Source organism: Aethalodelphis obliquidens, unplaced genomic scaffold, assembly GCF_003676395.1.
Source record: "Aethalodelphis obliquidens isolate GAN/ISIS:26980383/991018 unplaced genomic scaffold, ASM367639v1 scaffold4, whole genome shotgun sequence".
Taxonomy (NCBI): Eukaryota; Metazoa; Chordata; class Mammalia; order Artiodactyla; family Delphinidae; genus Aethalodelphis; species Aethalodelphis obliquidens.
The window spans coordinates 80,739,001-80,750,125 of NW_020837948.1; the positions used below are offsets into that span (position 1 = coordinate 80,739,001).

Here is an 11,125-nt window from a genome sequence, read left to right on the forward strand (position 1 = left end):
TTTTGTGCAAAGCAGAAAGAAACCCAAGGGCTTCTGAGCATAAATATGATCTACCATGTGCAGTGCACTCTCAGAAATAATCAAAGATTCGGTAATATTTATTACACCAGAACATTTTTGCTTCTGCCAACTCAGTCTGTTACTATAGCTTAATCCCACTACTTCTTGTTCACATTCAAAAATCTTTAATTCTTTGCTGAAATCAACCTTTTTCATTCTAACAATTTCCAGTTACAAAAGCATACATAGGGAACACCTTATAATTTACTGATAGTACTTACTTGCCTTTTTGGCAGGCAAAGCAAATAGCAGTCTAAATATTTTGCCCCAGATTCTTATCACTGCCTTGTTCTATATCTTCTGCTTGTGACATAAATAAAGTATATTAGATTTCCTTCTTTGAGACTCAGGCATCATCCTCTGTGGCCTGCCAGATCCTTGGAGGAAAAGCATATTAGTTCGTTAAAGACTATTATCTCGATGAGTCATTACGTCAGTTGGTTTTCTAGCAGAATTCCCTTGTGTAAATGGGACAGAAGCGGGAGATTTGATGGAGAGGCAAAATAGTCAGAGATGGACAGCAAAATAGTCTGAAAGTGAGAGGCTTAGGTGTTGGGTCCCTCATTATAGACCTATGTCACTTTATCACCTTGTGAGTTACAAAACCTCAGTATCATCCATTTTGTCATCTGTAATTGAGAATAATCATACCTCCTTAGATGACTGTTAGGAGAATTAAAGAAATAAAGTACAAGAAAGTACTTTTTAAAATGCGCAAATAAATGTGTGTATGTGTTTGTACCTTGAGGGCAACTACCAGTATAAGGAAAAGGGATGTTTAAAATACAGATACTGATTCAATATCTTGTAATAACCTATAACTGAAAAGAATCTGAAAAAGAACATATACACAGACACAGACACACAGACATACACATAACTGAATCACTTTGCTGTATACCTGAAACTAACACAACATTGTAAACCAACTATACTCCAATGAAACAAAAAAATACAGCTACTGTCTCCCTCACTCTTCACAATCTTTCCTTGTTTAAGCTTGCTAAATGAAATCTCTTTCAATCTATTAATGAGGAGGTAGGCTGTGTTAGGTCACAGGCTTCCTGTAGAATATAAGAACAGAATGTTCTATGGCATGTAGTTCTGGCACAAGTCTCTCTAGTGATGTCAGCTTTGCTTTGGGGGCATGAAAGCATTTCTATTGACCATGACACGACTTGTTAACCTGTGAAGAAAGGAAAGAAGGTGTCTATGTCTTAAGAACAAGACACTCTTTCCCTCTAGGAAGAGTATAAACATAATTTGTGGACCACATTTAGGATGGTGTTTTTTATGATAGTAAGTACAGGATAAATGATAACATATATTGGCTTTCAGATTTTATAGGCTAAGCCAGTGGGAATTTGTATGTTCTGTTCAGGATTTACACAGCTTGTTGAAGAAGAAGCTTCAAACTCTATAACTGTTGGAGGAAAACATTCCTCTCATAATAATTAAGGAGGCAGTAAGCTCTAGGCAATTTCTAATTATTTTATATGTACTATCTCATTTAATCATCACAAAACTAGAAGGGAGATACTAATATGCTGCTCATTTTGCAAATAAAATTGAGACATAAGCAGTTCAGTGACTTCTCCTGTGTTCATTCACTACTAAATGCAAAGCCAGTATTCAAATTCAGTCTGGATTCAGAACTTTGCTAATCACAGTGCTGCTTCTCTGCCCTGAGAAAGCTTTCCCAAGGGTTTAAAACTAAGAAGTAGGTTTAGGACCTGAGGTCTCCTTAACCTAAACTAGGTGGGCATTTTAAGTAGATAGTTCACCTACCAACTTTTCAGAGAAAATTATCTTCAGATGCACCAACCAAAACTTGTCTATTAGGGGAAAAGATCTCTTGTCTATCAGTTCCTAATTCCCTTAGTTTTTCATTCTTTCTAGGAAACAAGAAACTAAAACTTCAAAAAATACTAATGGATTTTCTCCCAACCTAGAGTAGTGATTCTGCTATTTTAAAGACAATGTGTATATTGGGATTAGTCTCTCAGTATTTCAGAATGTCAACACATTTGCCAAAAATAAATTTATCAGTTAAATGTAGCCAAGAGATTTAGTTTATCTAAAAGTCCTACAAAGAAGAAACAGTTTACCACTGTTTTTACAGGTTGAAGTAAATCTGACATATTATTGACATATGCTATAGGTTTAATTTAATACCATAGTACAGATGTGTGCTCTGATAAGTTTTTGTGAAACCTAGGCTAAGATGAGCAGAGCTGTTTCAATATTTATGGGGTTGAAAATGCAGAGTTAGCAAAGGAAGCATTTTAATTAAAACAATATTTTCCCCTATATGCGCAGAGTAAAATGCAAGGGAATTCATTTAAAGACTTACTATTTTTTTCCATATTGTTGCTATGTTTTTAGGCACAGTGGAAAAGGTTGGGGTTTTTTTCCCCCAATTATTTTAATTTTTGATTTTGGAGGCATCAAAAAATAAACCATAATTTCTTCTGATTTTTCTTTCTTTCAACTAAATTTATGTGACTCTTTAAGTTTAGCCTTTTTGAATTGTATATTTTAGGTATCTTGGAGATAACTTCAGTGGAAATTGGAGTTGTTGCCGTCAAAGCCATTAACAGCAACTATTATTTAGCCATGAACAAGAAGGGAAAACTCTATGGCTCAGTAAGTATTCTACTTTTATTTGAAAAATCCACTTCAGTAAATTATTACCACAGTTTTGCAATGTTTCCCCCAGACATTAAATAGTTTTGTTATCATTCTATTGCTAGTAAATAGAACCACAAAGGGCTGGTCACCAGCGTTTCAAGGGCTGGCAAGGCAGCTCTTCCAACTCTGTAATCTCCTCTGTTGTTCACCCATTAGTCTACCGTGCAGACTGTTGCTGGCATTCATCAGTCAGTGCTCTGAATGCTAATATTCTGAATGCTCTGAGCTAACCAGTCAGACTCTCACGGAAGCATCTGGTCAGATTGTCATGGTTACTGCAGACAACCTGGGGAAGAATCATTGAAAACAAAGATCTTGGATTGAGTAGAAAACCACATACTCTGTGTGTATGTGTTATAGCTGAAGATAAAACGAGGGCATGGGTGTTTTGTATTCCGTTAAAATCTGAAATGGGGAGACACATCAGGAAATTCAACATTTTCTGTGCTGTTCAATCAACTCCAGAATTTTATTTACCTAAACAATAATGATTAATTCAGTTACGGAGCTGGTACCCAGCCAGCGCTTTGAGTACATACATCCCTGTGTTCCATAGCAAGTATCAGGGAATATCACTTTAAAAATGTGTAAATAAACTTATTGTGTTGATTAGTATAAGGATGATTGCAGTGCCTGCCTCGGGCCAGCAGCTTTCAAACTTAAGTAAGTGTCAGAATCACTCAGTGGATTTGTTAAAACACACTCCCAGATTTTCTGATTCAGTTAAATCTGTAAGACTTTGCATTTCTAACAAGGTCCCAGGTTTCCCTAATGCTCCTGGTATGGTACCCACAATGTGAGAGTCACTGGAAATTGATTCCATCATTGGTCTGGACATACAATAGCCTTGTATTTCATTCATATCAGATCCACCTATAACTGGGGAGTCAGGCATACCTTGGGTGAGCCTCTTTGACTAGGATAAATGCTTTTTGGGTGAAGGGGTCAGAAAATTTTTAGTTAAATTTTTCCATTATAGGTAGGTCTACTAATGAGCCTAGAAGAGTAATGGACCATTTTAAAAAGTGGTTCCATTTGGGAGTTCACAGCATAACCACTCTGGAGACATTTTTTGTTTTTCTTTTCAATCAACATGCCGAGGTCCCTTCCCTCCCTAATTCTTATATAAGAATTACTGAGTAAGAGGTCCAGGCACATATTCTTTGAAGAGATACTGATGCATAGTCAAAACCAATGCTTTAAAGTAAAACCTAATAAAAATTTAGATTGAGAGAGAAAATATAAAAGTTTTAATTGTAATAAAAGATTGAAATAATTTTTAATTGATAAAGTATATTTCTTTAAAAAGGTGACATCAAGGAAAAATGGATAGCTCTCAAATGAGCTGTCATAAAAATATTTAATACTTTTCCTTCCATTCCCCCACTTTTTTCTTCTATCCCAACACAGCTCACACACTGTGCCTATGCTTCTTCTTGAGCTCTAAGGCCTATGAATTATTTCATTCTCTATTTCTTATGTAGATGCTCATTTGCTTTCTATCACATCATACCATTTTAATGATCTACAATGGCATTTATCAGATATTTCTCTCAATAATGTGTCTGTTGTTGACTGTCTTCTCCCAGTAGATTGTGGACTTCAAGAGGACAGGGTTTGCCTTGTCCCACATGATTTCTTCAGCATGGAATAGCGCAATGCATTAACCTAACTACCTTTCCAATTAGCTCAGCCCATCATAGCCGATGCATTCCACTTTCAGCCTGTCTCAGAAAGAAGCTCATTCTCTAACCATAGTGTACTGTTATTGTAATTTTGCATTACCACCAGGAAGAGTAAAGAAGCATGGCTTGTTCAAAATTAAATTAAAAATCTACTCAAATTCAGTGCCCTATTCAGGGCAGAATAGGACTAGGAACTTTGCATTTAAAGGGTATACCAAAAACAAAAAAATTCATGAGTACACATCCTATATATTCTGTATATCAGGTGACATACTCTTGTAATTCCTATCTTTTTTTTTTTTTCAGACAATTTCCATTGATTCCATAGCCTTCTTGAAAATAGCAATTAGGCAAAAACCCAGAGGGGTTGATTAAACTAACACTATATATTCTAGTCTCTTGAATATTTTCCTCGATTCCCTTTTGGGAAACTTATCTCTCTTAGATTTTCATTATTCACCCTCTGAGCAATGTGTCTATTGTATACTATTGTATACTGAGTTTTCTCCTGACAGATGGAATTAAGTAAATAGATTATAAAACTGAAGTATAGAGGACAAGCCCTTGTAGGGCATGGTTTAAAAACCAAAGAAATTTCCCTGGTATTCTGAGGAAATCCAAAACCTTTTTCTAAACTACCAAAACCCTACTTTTGAGATCTTGCTCTAGTCTAGATTTTTTTTAGACTTTAATATTTATGATTCACCTAAATGCTGTAAACAACAGATTCCTAGGTCTCCTCCAGAGATTCTGATACAAAAATTTGACCAATGGTCTAAGTATTCAAAATACCTGAGATGAGGAGTCTGATACAGGTGTAATTCACTTTCAGAGACATTGTTCTATAAATTAATTTTTGGGAGGAAAAATAATTTAGCATCCATTCCTACTTTTTTATACATAGCTCCATTTCAAATATAAAATCAGCTAAAATAACCTCAATCCTTCTGTAGTCTCTAAAATATGCCTTCTTTATTGAAAAAATACAATTATTCATGTAAAAAAACACTCTCTCCTTTAAAACCATAGTTTTAGACAGACTAGGATGAATAAATAGAAAAAAAAAACTCAAATTAAGGATTCAAATCTTCTCTAATGCATAATTTTTATTTTAAAATCATTACCTTAAATAATTTACCTTTTCTTCTTACTTTCAACCAAATAAGTCGTTACTTGAACACTACATTTAAATATTCTTTATAGAAGAGAAGCACAGAGGATAAATAAATTCCAGAAAACAAAGCTTAAACTGGTAACATTAACATAAAATATACCTGCTCATTACAGTTGTGATAATGTTCAAAATTAGGATCTAGCCTGCAGAAACCTGGATATTTAAATATACACACATTCAGGAATTGGGAATTTAGTCAAAATTTCCAAAAGTGCAGAGGTGAGAAAAACTGAACTGCCTAGTAGAAGTTTCAGCTGAAAGATGCCTACAATGCCCTTGATTTGCATAGAGAAGAACCAGAAGAGCAAAAGCCCCAATTCCTTAGCTTTTTAACTGCTTTAGTTTGGGTATAAGGGGAAAGGGATATTTCTGAAGTCAGAGTTTTGAGATTAGTGAGGTATCTCCTCTTTGTTATTAACGCCAGAGTGAGAATCTGGATTTCTAAGATGAATGAGTGATCAATCTTTGTCACAAAAGATCCCCTTAAAAAACTTGGCCACTTGAAACAAAGCCAAAGGACTGTGTCTGTAAAGTGGAATTTCCCAGGACCCAAGTCTTCAGGCTTATACAATATAAGCAGTGCTAGTCACCAGATTTATAGTTTCTTTGACATGGAAATTCACAAAGCAAGGTTGTCTCATGTCCTACTGTTCAACTATTCCTAAACCTCAGAGTAAAACTGGTCAAAATTCCAAGTTACGGAAAATTGTAAATAATTTACAAAATTGAGAAATCTGGTATTTGGAAGAGAGGGACATCCCTCACTCCCAGGGCCTCTTGGTTATCTAGAACTATTATGGTTTTGCTTTAAAATCTGCTTTCTTATCATTGTGTGTGTATTTATTGTGGATTTATAGGTAGATAACATTTGCAAACTTGATAAGCCCACTTTTTTCCTGTAATTCTGTTTTTCCCGTGGAACCCCAGTTATTACTCTGAAAAATAGGGTTATAACAACATTCTTTATCATTGGCTCATCACGAATATTGTTACTGGAATGCTTGCTTCTTAACAATCATTCTAGGCACTTAAACATGTCATGTTCAAAGCACATCAGCTTTTTAAAAGGGGCCCAATATGTGGTTATGATGATAGATTAAAATAAATCACATGCCTTCTAATGTAGAATCTGTTTTGTCTCTATGAGTTTTACTCTTCTGTTGTTGATGTTTTGTATTAAGTGCACAACTTATGTACAAATGGCAACAGTGAATAAAACCCAGGAACTGGAGTTCTCTGGATGGTTTGTGTGAAATTGAATCAAGTATCATCACCGTAGGAATAAAAGATTTTGTTTTTCCCTTGCAGAAAGAATTTAACAATGACTGTAAGCTGAAGGAGAGGATTGAGGAAAACGGATACAATACCTATGCATCCTTTAACTGGCAGCACAATGGGAGGCAAATGTATGTGGCATTGAATGGAAAAGGAGCTCCCAGGAGAGGACAGAAAACACGAAGGAAAAACACCTCAGCTCATTTTCTTCCAATGGTGGTACACTCATAGAGGAAGGCAATGTTTGTGGATGCAGGATAACCAAAGGCTCTTTTACCAGTTGGTAAAAGTTGGTGTTCTTCGTGAAGATAGTAGCTCAAAAGGAAAAGACACATTGCAAGTATCTGCTTGGTTGAAAGAAAGGAAGCCTTTGAAGGTTTTTGTACTCTCTGCTGACATATGATGTTCTCTTAATTAGTTCTGTGTCCTGCTTTGTAATTGAGATATAAGCAGATTCAGATGGGATGGAAGTTATTCCTAAGTGAACAATATTGTGGCTGAGTTTTGGGGTTAAGTTTTTGTTTATGTTTTTGTTTTTAACCTCTGAGATAGAACTTAAAGGACAAGGAACAGTCTGTTGAATGATCTTCGGGAAAGTTATTTATGGAATACGAACTCATATCAAAGACTTTCATTGCTCATTCAAGCCTAATGATTCAATGAGCAGTAAGACACGCAAGCATTTACTGGAAAGCACTTGGGTCATATCATATGCACAACCAAAGGAGCTTTGGGCGTGGCATCATGGAAGAATTGGATAGGATTAAAAAATATAAACACAGTAGTGTAAAACTGTTCTAACAAAACAAATAGTATGGTATGCTTGTGCATTCTGCCTTCACCCCTTTCTATTTCTTTCTAAGTTATTTATTTAATAGGATGTTAAATATCTTTTGGGGTTTTAAAGAGTATCCTCATCAGCTGCCCTCTGATTTACCTGTTCTTTTTCTTTAGCACACCACATGCGTGTTCATGACAAAGTGTTTTTAAAACTTGGCAAACACTTCAAGAGTAGGAGATAAAATCGGGGAAAGAGTGTGAGTGCCCCACGTGCTATCAGTTGACTTAATCTGCACTTCTGCCATCAGAACCATCAACAATAAATATGACAGTGCTATGGCATGGCTCGAGTGAGAGATGTTTGCCATCATTTAAAACCATACATCACTCCTAAAGCTTCCTTTCCTAAGAAATAGACCAGAAGGCCAAATTCTTCTATTTCAATACATCAGTGTGTCTCCAAGATATTAAAAGAAGGAAAATTAATTGTTACATACATTTTAGTAGCCTAGCCTCATTATTTACTAATGATTTTTGGGCCATATATCACAGTGGTAAGTGATGAAGAGGCTGTCTGCATATATAAGAACACTCTATAAGTCTCACATAGTGAATCTCCCCCAAAGGAACTATCAAAGAATTTGGTATGAAGTGCAACCCTCCAAGGGGCTTAAACTGAGCAAATATATTCTGGTATATGTGTAACCATATACTGCAACCTGTTCAGGCTGTTCAAGCTGTATGATCTAGTCTTTACAAAACCCAATAAAACTTATTTTCTGTAAATTTAAAGAGCTTTGGAAGGTTCCATAACGTAACCTTATTGAAATTCATTTTGTTAGAGCAGGTATAGAAAACAGTACATAAGAGCGTACCAGTCATCATCACATAGTATTCCACTAAATAAATACATAAGCCTTATTTGCAGTGTCTGTAGTGATTTTTAAAAGTGTAGAAAAATACTATTTGCTCTAAATACTTTAAGTGATAACTATAAGATTATATTGATGCTGCAGTTTTACCTTCATATTTCTTGTTTTGAAAAGGTCTGTTTATTTTTATTGTTTGGACACAGTATTTTGGTACAAAGGAAAGACTCACTAAATGTGTCTTTTTACTAAAGTTTAACCTCTAGAAAGGCTGGTGTTTTGTGATCCTCTCTAATAACTTAATTGTGTCAATGCTTAACCAGCACTTCCAGTTAATCTGTTATTTAAGAATTAGCTTTATTAAGAAACTTTCCCATAAAGTAATCCCATAAAAGGTCATATTTTTCTCATTCCTTAAAAAGTTGGGATTTCCAAGGAAATGCATTTGAGGCAGAGTGTTTTGCCTTATGGCTAAAGTTGCATTTTATGGTACTTGGCTTTCAACTTGCTTTTTGACAAATGGGATTCTAAAAATGTTTAATTTTGTGGTTGGAATCTGTTAAAATTTAATTGGTAACTGAGTCTGAGAGCTATAATGTAATGCATTCCTATGAGAACTAGATTATCTTTAATGTTTTATTTTAAAATAATAATTGCACCTGACACATGAACATTGACCACCCACAACCAAAATTAAATGTTTGGTGAGACAAATACAGTATTAGATGACCATGGTAACAGCAAATAGGGCACAAACTGGATTCGTATTTCACATAGCCATTTAGATTACCAAGAGACTATGTGTAAACAGTCATCATTATAGTACTCACAACAGTAAAACAGCTTCTAGCAAAATGTATCAAAGCTTGCAGAAGCCAAAAATAGAAAACATTTCCTTCACCTCTCCCCTGACTCACCCCCAAAACACACACATTGACAGAGAGAAAGACAGAAACCATTTGGTAAGGAGTAATGAGATTCTCCACTTTCAAAAATGGCATCTTTGCTTGGTATTGGGATAGAATTCTGGTCCTCTTTGCAGCTGGATTGTGCTACTGAAGGAAAAGCAGCTCCAGTCCTAAATGTCATATGTTTAAAAAGAAAATCATGATTTTGGGAGTTCTGTCTCTGTAGGAAGTGTGACCCCTGGCTACAATGTCAAGGTGCGTCAGCCACAAATGTTTGTCCATCTGAGTGTTGATTTCGAGGAGACTCCTCATAAAGATATAGATTCCCTCCCTCCTCCTACCTCCCAAAAGGCTGAACAGTGTATAGTATGTTACATTTAAATGAATCAATAAAAATGCTGGGAAAAGAAAATGAAAATATTGGCCTTGTTTGTTTTATTAACCTAAAACTATACCTGGTAATAAAGAGAGAAGCTCATGTGTTGTGTGCTTGGCAGGATGTGGTTAAATGCCCCACAGGCCCAAACAACAACAACAGAAAAAAAAATCACTCAAACATTTGTAAGGTTTCTTTAATGTTTTACATGTGTGAGTCAGCTATCCCTACTCTAATAACAACCAAATGCTTTCAATTTTTCCTAAGTATTCAGGTCCACCTAGTTTGCACAGTGGATAAAGAAGGATGAATTAAAAACAAGGATGGCTTGTGAAACAATGAAAGACTTTTGGAGGAAAGCCAGGAGGCTGCAAAATCTGATTTCAAGGGGATAGAGTAAGCCAATGAGTTTGATTTGAAAAGTAGAGAGAAAAAAATACATAATAATGCAAGTTGGGTCCAGGGTCCAAGCAAGGTTGTGGACACTATTTAAATAGATCATTATTAATATGCACAGTTCTAATAATTTGGATATTTCTTAATTCAGGTTTTATGATTATTCAGCAAAAATAAAAATTACCTTTGCCTTATCAGGGAATGTTTTAGCTGTTCCAAACTTTCTTTAAATAAAGATATTTGTAGGAAGCCATGAAATATTTAAGAGAAGATATCTAGAGCATTAGAAGTAACACATTCACCTGCAAACAAGTATCCTGCTGATTAAGGATTCTTGTCTATTTCACCAGACAGGACTTTTTAAACTTAAATTAAGCTGTAAGAAAAAAAGAGGCATATTTTGGAAAGATCTTGGAAGGAAAAGGGCAATTCTGAATTCCACCAGAACTGAGACATGAAGCTACTAAAATCCTCTTCCTCTCCGGTACTCTTACCGCTGATTGGCTTTATCTGCTTGGCTACCGCTTGCCTCCAATTCATTTCTTCCAACTCCAAAGCCCAAAACCCCATACCTCCTTTTCTCAAGATTCCAAAACGGAAATATCCAAGGTATGCCTCTTATTGGCCAAGTTTGGATAAGATACCAACTTTCAGAGGAAACAGCAGGACAAGGCATATGGGCACTATGGTTGGCCAAGCTTCAGTTACATGATCCAGAGCTACACCGTGGGGATTTTGGCAGCCCACACCACTGGAACTGGTGAATAACAGTGTACCAAGGAAAGGGCGGTGCGGGGCAGGTGTAAAAACAACAACAGTTCTTAGCTACATCTATATAAATGAGACTACCGACAATCTTGCATTTTTTGCTAATTCTAATTAAGCGTCATCTTTTTCTTCAGATTAGGGAG

The 11,125-nt window shown here is 35.6% G+C and overlaps 1 protein-coding gene across 1 annotated transcript in view; it reads left to right on the forward strand.

Annotated features, from left to right (window-relative positions):
* FGF10 (fibroblast growth factor 10) overlaps window positions 1–7,921 on the forward strand; it is an 81,626-nt gene extending 73,705 nt beyond the window's left edge. The window contains exons 2-3 of the mRNA XM_027101145.1: window positions 2,603–2,706; window positions 6,919–7,921. Of these exons, the coding sequence (XP_026956946.1) occupies window positions 2,603–2,706; window positions 6,919–7,116 (302 nt within the window). The 3' untranslated portion in view covers window positions 7,117–7,921. The remainder of the gene's footprint in view (window positions 1–2,602; window positions 2,707–6,918) is intronic.
* The last annotated feature ends 3,204 nt before the right edge of the window (window positions 7,922–11,125 follow it).